The sequence below is a fragment of the Oncorhynchus tshawytscha genome, unplaced genomic scaffold, assembly GCF_018296145.1.
Source record: "Oncorhynchus tshawytscha isolate Ot180627B unplaced genomic scaffold, Otsh_v2.0 Un_contig_3145_pilon_pilon, whole genome shotgun sequence".
NCBI classification, from domain to species: Eukaryota; Metazoa; Chordata; class Actinopteri; order Salmoniformes; family Salmonidae; genus Oncorhynchus; species Oncorhynchus tshawytscha.
In genome coordinates this window covers 65,001-80,587 of record NW_024609147.1, presented here as the reverse complement: position 1 = coordinate 80,587, position 15,587 = coordinate 65,001, and the positions used below count along the sequence as shown (strand labels likewise).

General features: G+C 47.8%; 1 protein-coding gene across 1 annotated transcript in view; it reads right to left on the bottom strand.

The window, feature by feature from the left end:
• Positions 1-8,829: 8,829 nt before the first annotated feature.
• LOC121844336 (protein flightless-1 homolog) overlaps positions 8,830-15,587 on the bottom strand; it is a gene marked incomplete at its 5' end in the record, with an annotated part of 71,452 nt that continues 64,694 nt past the window's right edge. The window contains 5 exon segments of the mRNA XM_042314341.1: positions 8,830-9,085; positions 9,988-10,053; positions 10,701-10,913; positions 13,468-13,596; positions 13,749-13,809. Of these exon segments, the coding sequence (XP_042170275.1) occupies positions 8,951-9,085; positions 9,988-10,053; positions 10,701-10,913; positions 13,468-13,596; positions 13,749-13,809 (604 nt within the window).

The following is a 15,587-nucleotide window of genomic DNA, read 5'->3' as shown; positions in this document are numbered from 1 at the left end:
GCTACCTGTCAAGAGCTGTCTAGATCCAACTGTCTGTCTAGAGCTAACGGTTAGCTAACTGTCTGTCTAGGGCTAACGGTTAGCTAACTGCTACCTGTCAAGAGCTGTCTAGAGCTAACGGTTAGCTAACTGTCTGTCTAGAGCTAACGGTTAGCTAACTGCTACCTGTCAAGAGCTGTCTAGAGGTCTAACTGTCTGTCTAGCTAACAGTTAGCTAACTGCTACCTGTCAAGAGCTGTCAGAGCTCAGTTAGCTAACTGTCTGTCTAGCTAACGGTTAGTTAACTGCTACCTGTCAATGGCTAACGGTTAGCTAACTGCTACCTGTCAAGAGCTAACGGTTTCTAACTGTCTGTCTAGGGCTAACGGCTACCTGTCAAGAGCTAACGGTTAGCTAACTGTCTGTCTAGAGCTAACGGTTGGCTAAATGCTATCTGTCAAGAGCGCTAACTGAATTGTTTTAATAATGGAAGGAATTCAGGCCGGCTGAATCTCAATAGTCTGAAGATGCTTCCTCTCGTCTCCTCACCTCTCCTTCGTCTGCGCAGGAAAACGGTATAAAGAATATATGATGAGGGAATTCGGTTTCAGGTGACCAGGTCTTTCAGATCAGAAGGAGGAGAAGACGAGCTACTTTAGACTGTTGGGACGCTGTCTGGGTGAAGCAGTGTGTTCTGGGTAACAGAGGAGGACCCTATCACAAGTCAACAATTATTTTAACCTTTTTAAAAAACTTTTACAGTGTAAAATATCTTTAGGTTGGGACCCAGAGGAGACGAGGTTCTACCAAACGATCAGAGAACCTGTCACCATAGTTAACGCTAAGCAGTATTCTGTGGTTGGGTCAGGGGACCTCTGTGTTAAAGGGACCTCATTAAGGACTGTAGCAGAGCAGAGAGGAGGGTCTCCGCCTGCCTCACTCACTAACCACTGTAGCCATGGGAACCAGGACCAGAGTCTCTGTTTCCTGTAGAGTTCTGATCCTCTAGTGGTGCTGAAGGAGAATGTTAATAAAGTATTTACTCCTAAACACCTGTCTGTCTGTCTGTCTGTCTGGTGGCTTCATGTCTGTCTGTCTGGTGGCTTCATGTCTGTCTGTCTGTCTGGTGGTTTCATGTCTGTCTGTCTGTCTGGTGGCTTCATGTCTGTCTGTCTGTCTGTCTGGCTGGTCTGGGGCTGTCATGTCTGTCTGTCTGTCTGTCTGGTGGCTTCATGTCTGTCTGTCTGGTCTGTCTGGACTCCTGTCTAACGACGGGCCATTCTGGGATGTTAGATGGTTCCTCATCCTGATGTTAGATGGTTCCTCACCCTGACTGTAGTCTACAGGAGAAACTGGGATGTTAGATGGTTCCTCATCCTGACCGTAGTCTACAGGCCAGGAGAAACTGGGATGTTAGGTGGTTCCTCACCCTGACTGTAGTCTACAGGCCAGGAGAAACTGGGATGTTAGATGATTCCTCATCCTGACCGTAGTCTACAGGCCAGGAGAAACTGGGATGTTAGATGGTTCCTCATCCTGACCGTAGTCTACAGGCCAGGAGAAACTGGGATGTTAGATGGTTCCTCACCCTGACCGTAGTCTACAGGCCAGGAGAAACTGGGATGTTAGATGGTTCCTCATCCTGACCGTAGTCTACAGGCCAGGAGAAACTGGGATGTTAGATGGTTCCTCATCCTGACTGTAGTCTACAGGCCAGGAGAAACTGGGATGCTAGATGGTTCCTCATCCTGACTGTAGTCTACAGGAGAAACTGGGCTAATAAATTAGAGTTGATTCAACTGTATTTAATTATTTAGTTTGACTTCAAGGTGATTTGCCCTTTTTAAATGGCAGCGGCCAGCTATAGGAGGAGTCTTGGTGGTTCCAATCTTCTTCCATTTCAGAATGATGGAGGCCACTGGGTTCTTGGGGACCTTCAATGCTGCAGAAATGTTTTGGTACCCTTCCCCAGATCTGTGCCTCGACACAATCCTGTCTCGGAGCTCTACAGACAATTCCTTCGACCTCATGGCTTGGTTTTTGCTCTAACGTGCGCTGTCAACTGTGGGACCTTATATAGACAGGTGTGTGCCTTTACAAATCAAGTCCAACCAATTGAATTTACCACATGTGGACTCCAATCAAGTTGTAGAAACATCTCAAGGATGATTCATGGAAACAGGATGCACCTGAGATCAATTTTGAGTCTCGTAGCAAAAGGGTCTGAATACTTATTGTACCAGTCAACAGTTTGGACTCATTTCAGGGTTTCAGAGTTCTTGGCATTTTCCAGATTGACTGACCTTTATGTCTTAAAGTAATGATGGACGGTCGTTTCTCATTGCTTATTTGAGCTGTTCTTGCCATAATATGGACTTGGTATTTTACCAAATAGGGCTGTCTTCTGTATATACCCCCCCCCCAACCTTGTCACAACACAACTGATTGGCTCAAACAAATTAAGAGACAGGATTGATTTTAACAAGGCACACCTGTTAATTGAGGTGACTAGCATTCCAGGTGACAACCTCATGAAGCTGGTTGAGAGAATGCCAAGAGTGTGCAAAGCTGTCGAAGCAAAGGGTGGCTACTTTGAAGAATTTTAAATATATATGTTTTGCTTACTGCATGATTCCATGTGTGTTATTTCATAGTTTTGATGTCTTCACTATTATTCTACAATGTAGAAAAGAGTAAAAATAAAACCCTTGGAAGAGTCCCTTTTGACTGGTGCTGTATATAAATAAGGTATTTGTAAAAACATTTCTCAAAACCTGTTTCTCTTTGTCATTATTGGGTATAGAATTTTATTTATTTCACCTTTATTTAACCAGGTAGGCTAGTTGAGAACAAGTTCTCATTTGAAACTGCGACCTGGCCAAGATAAAGCATAGCAGTGTGAGCAGACAACACAGAGTTACACATGGAATAAACAATTAACAAGTCAATAACACAGTAGGAAAAAAAGAAAACAAAAAGTCTATATACAGTGAGTGCAAATGAGGTAAGTTAAGGAAATAAATAGGCCATGGTGGCGAAGTAATTACAATATGGCAATTCAACACTGGAATGGTAGATTGCCGATTAACATTTTTAAAAAATCTATTTTAGAGCAAGGCTGTAATGTAACTAAATGCTGCTCCCGAGTAGCGCAGTGGTCTGAGACACTTCATATCAGTGCAAGAGGCGCCACTGCAGTACCTGGTTTGAATCCAGGCTGCATCACATCTGGCCGTGATTGGGAGTCCCATAAGGCGGCGCACAATTGGCACAGCGTCGTCAGGGTTTGGCCGTCGTTGTAAATAAGAATGTTCTTTACTGACTTGCCTAGTTAAATATGTCATTCAGACGTGCCTTCTTTAGTCACGTAAAGCGCTCTTGTCTTCTCTGAATACATGTATGAATATATAACAGCCTTTATTTCATGAAATGAAGGAAACGATGGTTTGATTCAATCTGAAAATGACCACATTCAGTTCAAGTCAAGGTAATGTCGGAAGATTAGTGAATTATAATAGGGAGAATTAGTGCCTGCATTAACCATGGTGATATGTGGTTAAGGAGATGTTTTTCATACAGGCATTATAACTAAACCTCTCATTGATGTGTGATATTACTGTGCAGGGGTCCTGTTAATTCAGAGTTGGCTTTAGCCTGAGAACTGCTGAGTTTTCCTGTTACGGAGAGATTAAAGCGTCGCAAACAGACAAGACACCGTGTGGAACCGAACGAACCACTTTACGACACGTGGACCTGTTTGACGACACGGCCAACTATTGCGCCATGCGTCGGGTTCCAACGGTTACGTCATAGTCTGCGCGCCAGAAGAATGTAGTTATCTACATCTGTTAATGATCCTCAGCAACAACCACACGGCCGTGACAGCGTTTAGAGGAAGCACATTAAGCCGTGTAATGATGTCTATACCAGCCTTTCTATAACGTATGGGTCAGAGTAACGTGTTATAATGATTTCATGAATTACTGGATATTATTTGTTCAAGTGCATCATCGCTCTCTACTCAGTTTGGCAGCTGCTCAAGTGGGAGTTGCCGGTGTACTTCACGGTTTTACCGGATCGTTTTTTCTGCAGTTTTGTTGAAGCGCATTCCGCAACACACGACGCAGCGCTGTCAGTCACTGATTTTTATTCCCACTCACCGTCACTCACCGCTGTCATCAAACTAACCACAAGTTCTAATCAAATGGACTCATGTCACTGAGCTCAATTGTCATGAAACCCAAATACAGCGACGCGTTTCTCTCTCTTTCATTTCTCTCTCTTTCATACAAAGGTATGAGGAGCGCCCAGAGTTTCTCTCTCTTTCATACAAAGGTATGAGGAGCGCAGAGTTTCTCTCTCTTTCATACAAAGGTATGAGGAGCGTCCAGAGTTTTTCTCTTTCATACAAAGGTATGAGGAGCGCCCAGAGTTTCTCTCTTTCATACAAAGGTATGAGGAGCGTCTTCTCTCTTTTCATACAAAGGTATGAGGAGCGCCCAGAGTTTCTCTCTTTCATACAAAGGTATGAGGAGCGCCCAGAGTTTCTCTCTCTTTCATACAAAGGTATGAGGAGCGCCCAGAGTTTCTCTCTTTCATAAAAGGTATGAGAACACAGTTTTTCAATAAAGGTATGAGGAGCGCCCAGAGTTTCTCTCTTTCATAAAAGGTATGAGGAGCGCCCAGAGTTTCATACAAAGGTATGAGGAGCGTTTTTCTCTCTCTTTCATATAAAGGTATGAGGAGCTTTCTCTCTCTTTCATCAAACATGAGGAGCGTCCACAATGTGTTTTGTGTGTGTGGAAGTGCTTAGTAATGAGTCTCTGATAACGAACACATTTAATAAAACGACACGTCCTGATCAAACATCCACATCATGATGGTAAACCCAGAGAGTTATTTCAGAACAGGACAGAATGATTCAGGAAACTGGGCTTCGACTTTGGACCAGTCAGTCAACTAGCAAGACATTGTTGTCATTTTATAACGGGTGATGATCAGCAGAAATAAGGGACCAACTAACTAACTCTCTCAGTAGATGTGACTTCCTCTTTCTAACAATCCCCTGGTCTTGTACACAGATAGTATCTAACATTCACCAAAGCCAGCTACTGATAGTTCAACCCAGATGGAATATGATCAGGCCTACTGTACATCTGACTGTAGAAATTACTGTAGAAAACTAGTCTAGGTTGGAACTGTTGCTGTTAAAATACAATAATAGTTATTCTGAACTGGAATAAACTGATTGAAGCAAGATGCTTTTTGAGGCAAACAGGAAGTGGTCTCCTGCCTGACTGAGAACCCACTCACACAGTTCTGGGTTGTTCATCTACAAACAGGAAGTGGTCTCCTGACTGACAGAGAACACAGTTCTGGATTGTTCATCTACAACAGGAAGTGGTCTCCTGACTGACAGAGAACACAGTTCTGGGTTGTTCATCTACAACAGGAAGTGGTCTCCTGACTGAGAACCCACCTCACACAGTTCTGGGTTGTTCATCTACAAACAGGAAGTGGTCTCCTGACTGACAGAGAACACAGTTCTGGGTTGTTCATCTACAACAGGAAGTGGTCTCCTGACTGACAGAGAACACAGTTCTGGGTTGTTCATCTACAACAGGAAGTGGTCTCCTGACTGACAGAGAACACAGTTCTGGGTTGTTTGTCTACAACAGTTCCAACCTAGACAGATATGTCAGAGTGTTTTTAATGGGGAAATAAACATGAATAGATATTTATCTGGATATTTAATGTCATTGGTATTTGTTTTAGGCATAAGGGCAATGAAATGTACCGATATTTATGTATAGTTGGTCTATTACCACCTGAAGGGCTGAAATGTACCGATATTTATGTATAGTTGGTCTATTACCACCTGAAGGGCAATGAAATGTACCGATATTTATGTATAGTTGGTCTATTACCACCTGAAGGGCTGAAATGTACCGATATTTATGTATAGTTGGTCTATTACCACCTGAAGGGCAATGAAATGTACCGATATTTATGTATAGTTGCATATTTTACTAAGCTTGGGTCCCAGGCTGAGAAAGTTCAAGAACCTCTGTTCTATTACCACCTGAAGGGAACTGGTCTATTACCACCTGAAGGGAATAGATATTTCTATTACCACCTGAAGGGAACTGGTCTATTACCACCTGAAGGGAACTGGTCTATTACCACCTGAAGGGAACTGGTCTTTACCACCTGAAGGGAACTGGTCTATTACCACCTGAAGGGAACTGGTCTATTACCACCTGAAGGGAACTGGTCTATTACCACCTGAAGGGAACTGGTCTATTACCACCTGAAGGGAACTGGTCTATTACCACCTGAAGGGAACTGGTCTATTACCACCTGAAGGGAACTGGTCTATTACCACCTGAAGGAACTGGTCTATTACCACCTGAAGGGAACTGGTCTATTACCACCTGAAGGGAACTGGTCTATTACCACCTGAAGGGAACTGGTCTATTACCACCTGAAGGGAACTGGTCTATTACCACCTGAAGGGAACTGGTCTATTACCACCTGAAGGGAACTGGTCTATTACCACCTGAAGGGAACTGGTCTATTACCACCTGAAGGGAACTGGTCTATTAACCTGAAGGGAACAAAACCTCTGGTCTATTACCACCTGAAGGGAACGAACCTCTGGTCTATTACCACCTGAAGGGAACTGGTCTATTACCACCTGAAGGGAACTGGTCTATTACCACCTGAAGGGAACTGGTCCATTACCACCTGAAGGGAACTGGTCTATTACCACCTGAAGGGAACTGGTCTATTACCACCTGAAGGGAACTGGTCTATTACCACCTGAAGGGAACTGGTCTATTACCACCTGAAGGGAACTGGTCTATTACCACCTGAAGGGAACTGGTCTATTACCACCTGAAGGGAACTGGTCTATTACCACCTGAAGGGAACTGGTCTATTACCACCTGAAGGGAACTGGTCTATTACCACCTGAAGGGAACTGGTCTATTACCACCTGAAGGGAACTGGTCTATTACCACCTGAAGGGAACTGGTCTATTACCACCTGAAGGGAACTGGTCTATTACCACCTGAAGGGAACTGGTCTATTACCACCTGAAGGGAACGAACCGTGTAATTAACCGGAACGATCAGACCAATGGATGCTGTGACACTCAAGTGTCCTGAAAGACGTTGGACTTGACTAGTGGTCACATCCCTGCAAGTTAAACGGCCGTACAATTTCAATTCTGCATAACGTCACAGCGTTATCAACTTTACAAATCAAAAACACATTTTAATTTGGTCACATACACATTGTAGTGAAATGCTTGTGTTTTTAGCTCCAGCAGTAGCATCTAACACACAAAATTGCCATGACGACTGGTCCCCATGACGACTGGTCTCAAGTATCCAGCGATCAGAAGGTTAAAACAAGTCATTTACACTGAGTGGACAAAACATTAGGAACTGCAATACCCCTGAAAAATCAGATTTTTTCCCCCAGGCACAACAGGTTGAATAGATGTAAATGACCTAGAAAAATGAAAAGCAAAGTCAACGTCAACTTGAGACCAGGTAGCAGACAGACAGCAGATTCAGTGAAACTTTATTCTCATATAAAATCCATAAATAGTGTGTGCAAGTGACAGCGTGCACAATTACAGCCAGGCGTGCGCACGTTGAGCTGCTGCAGTACAGTAAATATACATCTATATCTGGTATTACAAAAATCTACGGCAAGGCCCGGACCAATCACTGATACGCAAAACAGAAATACAAATTCCTCTCTGTGTCTGGGATGTTAGAACGGCCACGTCGTTGCCACGGAGATCCTGAGAGGAGGGAGGAGAGGGGAACAGAAGTGAGGGAGGGGAGAGGGGAACGGGGAGGTGAGGGGAGGCAGGAAGGGTAAAGGGGGGGAAGGGTAAAGGGAGGGGAAACAGGAAGGGTAAAGGGAGGGGGAGGACAGGAAGGGTAAAGGGAGGGGAAGGGTGACGGGGGGAGGGGGGGAACAGGAAGGGTAAAGGGAGGGGAAGGGTAAGGGTAAGGGGGGGGGGGACAGGAAGGGTAAAGGGGGGACAGGAAGGGTAAAGGGAGGGGAAGGGTAAGGGGGGGGACAGGAAGGGTAAAGGGAGGGGGGAACAGGAAGGGTAAAGGGAGGGGGGGTAAGGGGGGACAGGAAGGGTAAAGGGAGGGGAAGGGTAAGGGGGGGGGGACAGGAAGGGTAAAGGGAGGGGGAACAGGAAGGGTAAAGGGAGGGGAAGGGTAAGGGGGGACAGGAAGGGTAAAGGGAGGGGAAGGGTAAGGGGGGACAGGAAGGGTAAAGGGAGGGGAAGGGTAAGGGGGGGGACAGGAAGGGTAAAGGGAGGGGAAGGGTAAAGGGAGGGGGGAACAGGAAGGGTAAAGGGAGGGGGAACAGGAAGGGTAAAGGGAGGGGAAGGGTAAGGGGGGGGGGACAGGAAGGGTAAAGGGAGGGGAAGGGTAAGGGGGGACAGGAAGGGTAAAGGGAGGGGAAGGGTAAGGGGGGACAGGAAGGGTAAAGGGAGGGGGGACAGGAAGGGTAAAGGGAGGGGGGAACAGGAAGGGTAAAGGGAGGGGGGGAACAGGAAGGGTAAAGGGAGGGGAAGGGTGACGGGGGAGGGGGGACAGGAAGGGTAACGGGGGGGGACGGGACAGGAAGGGTAAAGGGAGGGGAAGGGTAAGGGGGACAGGAAGGGTAAAGGGAGGGGGGGAGACAACAGGAAGGGTAAAGGGAGGGGAAGGGTGACGGGGGAGGGGGGACAGGAAGGGTAAAGGGAGGGGGGTAAAGGGAGGGGGGCAAGAAGGGTAAAGGGAGGGGGACAGGAAGGGTAATGGGGGGACAGGAAGGGTAAAGGGAGGGGAAGGGGGACGGGGGAGGGGTATCAAGCAGGTAAAACGCTGATATGATAAAGCCAACATAGACACAGCGATGTCCTAAAGACCGTGGCCATGTAGAGTGGACGTGTCTACGCGAGCGCAGTCTTGAAGGCACCCCAGCCGTGGAAGCATCGTGTGAAGCAGTGTGGCTCGTTTCCCTTCCTGACCAGACGCAGCTTCCTGGGGGTCTCCGTCTCCTTAGAACGCATGTGCTGGATGTAGACCTAGAGGAGACAAAACCACCTTCATTATGTTCACATGGAACAATCTGACCTGCGGAAGTGGTGCTGACAGCATCTAGACACAGTAAAGATCTAGTAATACAATAGACTGACAGAATGACACAGTAAAGATCTAGTAATACAATAGACTGACAGAATGTCATCTAGACACAGTAAAGATCTAGTAAAACAATAAACTGACAGAATGACACAGTAAAGATCTAGTAAAACAATAGACTGACAGAATGACATCTAGACACAGTAAAGATCTAGTAAAACAATAGACTGACAGAATGACATCTAGACACAGTAAAGATCTAGTAAAACAATAGACTGACAGAATGACACAGTAAAGATATAGTAACACAATAGACTGACAGAATGACATCTAGACACAGTAAAGATCTAGTAAAACAATAGACTGACAGAATGACACAGTAAAGATCTAGTAAAACAGACTGACATCTAGACACAGTAAAGATCTAGTAAAACAATAGACTGACAGAATGACACAGTAAAGATCTAGTAAAACAATAGACTGACATCTAGACACAGTAAAGATCTAGTAAAACAATAGACTGACAGAATGACATCTAGACACAGTAAAGATCTAGTAAAACAATAGACTGACAGAATGACACAGTAAAGATCTAGTAAAACAGACTGACAGAATGACATCTAGACACAGTAAATCATGAAAAAGGTGGCCAGGGTTCAATCCCATCACACTGTCTCCTGTGCTCCATTTAAAGGTAATTGAGCCAACATGTGCAGGGTTCACTGTGAATGTGGTCTTGGAACAGGAACATTGCCTTTAAATGGATCATAGCTGACAAAGTGGGATCGGAATCAATTCCAGCCTAAAAATCATTACGCGAGAGGCGCGAGAGGGTCACATCTCTTACCTGGCAGGCTTTGAGGCTGAGTTTAATTTCTACCTGGCTGGTCTGAGTTCCCACCCACATGTACACCTGACAGAGAGAGAGACAGGAAACACTATTACAGGTGTAGTGTCCAGGCCCTGTATATAGACAGACAGGTGTAGTGTCCAGGCCCTGTATATAGACAGACAGGTGTAGTGTCCAGGCCCTGTATATAGACAGACAGGTGTAGTGTCCAGGCCCTGTATATAGACAGACAGGTGTAGTGTCCAGGCCCTGTATATAGACAGACAGGTGTAGTGTCCAGGCCCTGTATATAGACAGACAGGTGTAGTGTCCAGGCCCTGTATATAGACAGACAGGTGTAGTGTCCAGGCCCTGTATATAGACAGACAGGTGTAGTGTCCAGGCCCCGTATATAGACAGACAGGTGTAGTGTCCAGGCCCTGTATATAGACAGACAGGTGTAGTGTCCAGGCCCTGTATATAGACAGACAGGTGTAGTGTCCAGGCCCTGTATATAGACAGACAGGTGTAGTGTCCAGGCCCTGTATATAGACAGACAGGTGTAGTGTCCAGGCCCTGTATATAGACAGACAGGTGTAGTGTCCAGGCCCTGTATATAGACAGACAGGTGTAGTGTCCAGGCCCTGTATATAGACAGACAGGTGTAGTGTCCAGGCCCTGTATATAGACAGACAGGTGTAGTGTCCAGGTGTATATATATCTAGTCCCACCTCTTTGCCGTTGTCCAGTAGCATGATGTCATCGTCGGCCAGGTCGTCCTGACAGAAGTCAGAACATTTCTCAGACACGGCGAAGTATCCCTTCTCATTGGAGCAGCGGAACAGTCTGGCGTACTTCATATAGTCAGCGTCCTCGTCGTATACCTTCTGACAGCCAATCCCCACCCAGAAGAAGTTCTCCGGCTCCTCCCCCTCGTTGATCACCTAGGAGACAGGAGCTCCGGGTCAAAGCAGGTTCTTACCATAGAATTATAATGATGTTTACCAGACAAACTGCCTCGGTCAGAGGTTCCATCCATATTAACCAGACAAACTGCCTCGGTCAGAGGTTCCATCCATATTAACCAGACAAACTGCCTCGGTCAGAGGTTCCATCCATATTAACCAGTCAAACTGCCTCGGTCAGAGGTTCCATCCATGTTAACCAGTCAAACTGCCTCGGTCAGAGGTTCCATGTTAACCAGACAAACTGCCTCGGTCAGAGGTTCCATCCATGTTTACCAGACAAACTGCCTCGGTCAGAGGTTCCATCCATGTTAACCAGACAAACTGCCTCGGTCAGAGGTTCCATCCATATTAACCAGACAAACTGCCTCGGTCAGAGGTTCCATCCATGTTAACCAGACAAACTGCCACGGTCAGAGGTTCCATCCATGTTAACCAGTCAAACTGCCACGGTCAGAGGTTCCATGTTAACCAGTCAAACTGCCTCGGTCAGAAGTTCCATGTTAACCAGACAAACTGCCTCGGTCAGAGGTTCCATCCATGTTAACCAGTCAAACTGCCTCGGTCAGAGGTTCCATGTTAACCAGTCAAACTGCCACGGTCAGAGGTTCCATCCATGTTAACCAGTCAAACTGCCTCGGTCAGAAGTTCCATGTTAACCAGTCAAACTGCCTCGGTCAGAGGTTCCATCCATGTTAACCAGTCAAACTGCCTCGGTCAGAAGTTCCATGTTAACCAGTCAAACTGCCTCGGTCAGAGGTTCCATCCATGTTAACCAGTCAAACTGCCTCGGTCAGAGGTTCCATCCATGTTAACCAGACAAACTGCCTCGGTCAGAAGTTCCATGTTAACCAGTCAAACTGCCTCGGTCAGAGGTTCCATCCATGTTGACCAGTCAAACTGCCTCGGTCAGAAGTTCCATGTTAACCAGTCAAACTGCCTCGGTCAGAGTTCCATGTTAACCAGTCAAACTGCCTCGGTCAGAGGTTCCATGTTAACCAGTCAAACTGCCTCGGTCAGAAGTTCCATCCATGTTAACCAGTCAAACTGCCTCGGTCAGAAGTTCCATGTTAACCAGTCAAACTGCCTCGGTCAGAAGTTCCATCCATGTTAACCAGTCAAACTGCCTCGGTCAGAAGTTCCATCCATGTTAACCAGTCAAACTGCCTCGGTCAGAGGTTCCATCCATGTTAACCAGTCAAACTGCCTCGGTCAGAAGTTCCATCCATGTTAACCAGTCAAACTGCCTCGGTCAGAAGTTCCATCCATGTTAACCAGTCAAACTGCCTCGGTCAGAGGTTCCATCCATGTTAACCAGTCAAACTGCCTCGGTCAGAGGTTCCATCCATGTTGACCAGTCAAACTGCCACGGTCAGAGGTTCCATCCATGTTAACCAGTCAAACTGCCTCGGTCAGAAGTTCCATCCATGTTGACCAGTCAAACTGTCACAGACCGGTATAATAGGCAGGCAGGTATGTATAACAGGCAGGCAGGTATGTATAACAGCCAGGTGTAACAGACAGCCAGGCGTAACAGACAGCCAGGCGTAACAGACAGCCAGGCGTAACAGACAGCCAGGCGTAACAGACAGCCAGGCGTAACAGACAGCCAGGCGTAACAGACAGCCAGGTGTAACAGACAGCCAGGTGTAACAGACAGCCAGGTGTAACAGAAAGCCAGGTGTAACAGACAGCCAGGTGTAACAGACAGCCAGGTGTAACAGACAGCCAGGTGTAACAGACAGCCAGGTATAACAGACAGCCAGGTATAACAGACAGCCAGGTGTAACAGACAGCCAGGTGTAACAGACAGCCAGGTGTAACAGACAGCCAGGTGTAACAGACAGCCAGGTGTAACAGACAGCCAGGTGTAACAGACAGCCAGGTGTAACAGACAGCCAGGTGTAACAGACAGCCAGGCGTAACAGACAGCCAGGCGTAACAGACAGCCAGGTGTAACAGACAGCCAGGTGTAACAGACAGCCAGGTGTAACAGACAGCCAGGTGTAACAGACAGCCAGGTGTAACAGACAGCCAGGTGTAACAGACAGCCAGGTGTAACAGACAGCCAGGTGTAACAGACAGCCAGGTGTAACAGACAGCCAGGTGTAACAGACAGCCAGGTATAACAGACAGCCAGGTGTAACAGACAGCCAGGTATAACAGACAGCCAGGTGTAACAGACAGCCAGGTGTAACAGACAGCCAGGTATAACAGACAGCCAGGTGTAACAGACAGCCAGGCGTAACAGACAGCCAGGTGTAACAGACAGCCAGGTGTAACAGACAGCCAGGTGTAACAGACAGCCAGGTGTAACAGACAGCCAGGTGTAACAGACAGCCAGGTATAACAGACAGCCAGGTGTAACAGACAGCCAGGTATAACAGACAGCCAGGTGTAACAGACAGCCATGTATAACAGACAGCCAGGTGTAACAGACAGCCATGTATAACAGACAGCCAGGTGTAACAGACAGCCAGGTGTAACAGACAGCCAGGTGTAACAGACAGCCAGGTGTAACAGACAGATGTACCTGTTTGCTGTAGGTGTCATCAAACATACAGTTCATGATGTCTTCCGCCAGTTTGGCCTCATCAGGATCAGCTGCCCGACCCACCCAGGTATACACTATCCCCTGGTTGTCTGTGCTCTCAAACGGCACCTACACACACACACACACACACACACACACACTATTAAGCTACTTACATTTTACACTCAATTAAAGTTCTGACAGGTTAAAGGTTTCTTTCAGTGTGATATGTCCTGTGTTATCGAGGTCAGAGGTCAGTGTGTCTCAGGTATATAACTGACCTTGAGGATGAAGCAGAACTCTGAGTTCAGGTTACTGGAGTCCGTTCCTATCTGGATGGTCCTGGAGAGAGGAGAGAGAGAAGGGAGAGGAGAGGGAGAAGGAGAGAGAGGGGAGAGAGAGGAGCAAGAGAGAAGGAGAAAGAGGGGTGAGGGCGAGAGAGGAGAGGAGGGGGAGAAAGAAGGCGAGAGAGGGCCAGGGAGAGAGGGAGAGGAGGGGGAGAAAGAGGGGAGAGGGCGAGAGAGAGGGAGAAGGACAGCGAGGGAGAAAGAGAGGGCGAGGGAGAAAGAGGGCGAGAGAGAGAGGGGAGAGGAGAGGGAGAAAGAGGGCGAGAGAGGGAGAGGGAGAAAGAAAGAGGGAGAGGAGGGTGAGAAAGAGGGCGAGAGAGAAAGGAGAGAGGGCGAGGGAGAGAGAGGAGAACAAGAGAGGAGGGTGAGAAAGAGGGCGAGAGAAAGGAGCGAGAGGAGAGCTTCAGTTGGCTTCCTCCATTGAAAAACAATGTCTCCTCGTCACAGCCGTTCTAGTGTCACGTAACCTGATTTACAGTTTGAGTACAGAGAGCCCTGCCATTGGTGCTATGTGGTAGAGGGGGTGTGTACCTGGTACAGAGAGCCCTGCCATTGGTGCTATGTGGTAGAGGGGGTGTGTACCTGGTACAGAGAGCCCTGCCATTGGTGCTATGTGGTAGAGGGGGTGTGTACCTGGTACAGAGAGCCCTGCCATTGGTGCTATGTGGTAGAGGGGTGTGTACCTGGTACAGAGAGCCCTGCCATTGGTGCGTATGTGGTAGAGGGGGTGTGTACCTGGTACAGAGAGCCCTGCTATTGGTGCTATGTGGTAGAGGGGGTGTGTACCTGGTACAGAGAGCCCTGCCATTGGTGCTATGTGGTAGAGGGGGTGTGTACCTGGTACAGAGAGCCCTGCCATTGGTGCTATGTGGTAGAGGGGGTGTGTACCTGGTACAGAGAGCCCTGCCATTGGTGCTATGTGGTAGAGGGGGTGTGTACCTGGTACAGAGAGCCCTGCCATTGGTGCGTATGTGGTAGAGGGGGTGTGTACCTGGTACAGAGAGCCCTGCCATTGGTGCGTATGTGGTAGAGGGGGTGTGTACCTGGTACAGAGAGCCCTGCCATTGGTGCGTATGTGGTAGAGGGGTGTGTACCTGGTACAGAGAGCCCTGCTATTGGTGCTATGTGGTAGAGGGGTGTGTACCTGGTACAGAGAGCGCTGCTATTGGTGCTATGTGGTAGAGGGGTGTGTACCTGGTACAGAGAGCCCTGCTATTGGTGCTATGTGGTAGAGGGGTGTGTACCTGGTACAGAGAGCCCTGCCATTGGTGCGTATGTGGTAGAGGGGGTGTGTACCTGGTACAGAGAGCCCTGCTATTGGTGCTATGTGGTAGAGGGGTGTGTACCTGGTACAGAGAGCCCTGCCATTGGTGCGTATGTGGTAGAGGGGTGTGTACCTGGTACAGAGAGCCCTGCTATTGGTGCTATGTGGTAGAGGGGGTGTGTACCTGGTACAGAGAGCCCTGCTATTGGTGCTATGTGGTAGAGGGGGAGGGAGAGCCCTGCTATTGGTGCTATGTGGTAGAGGGGTGTGTACCTGGTACAGAGAGCGCTGCCATTGGTGCGTATGTGGTAGAGGGGTGTGTACCTGGTACAGAGAGCCCTGCTATTGGTGCTATGTGGTAGAGGGGTGTGTGTACCTGGTACAGAGAGCGCTGCCATTGGTGCTATGTGGTAGAGGGGGTGTGTACCTGGTACAGAGAGCCCTGCCATTGGTGCTATGTGGTAGAGGGGGTGTGTACCTGGTACAGAGAGCCCTGCTATTGGTGCTAT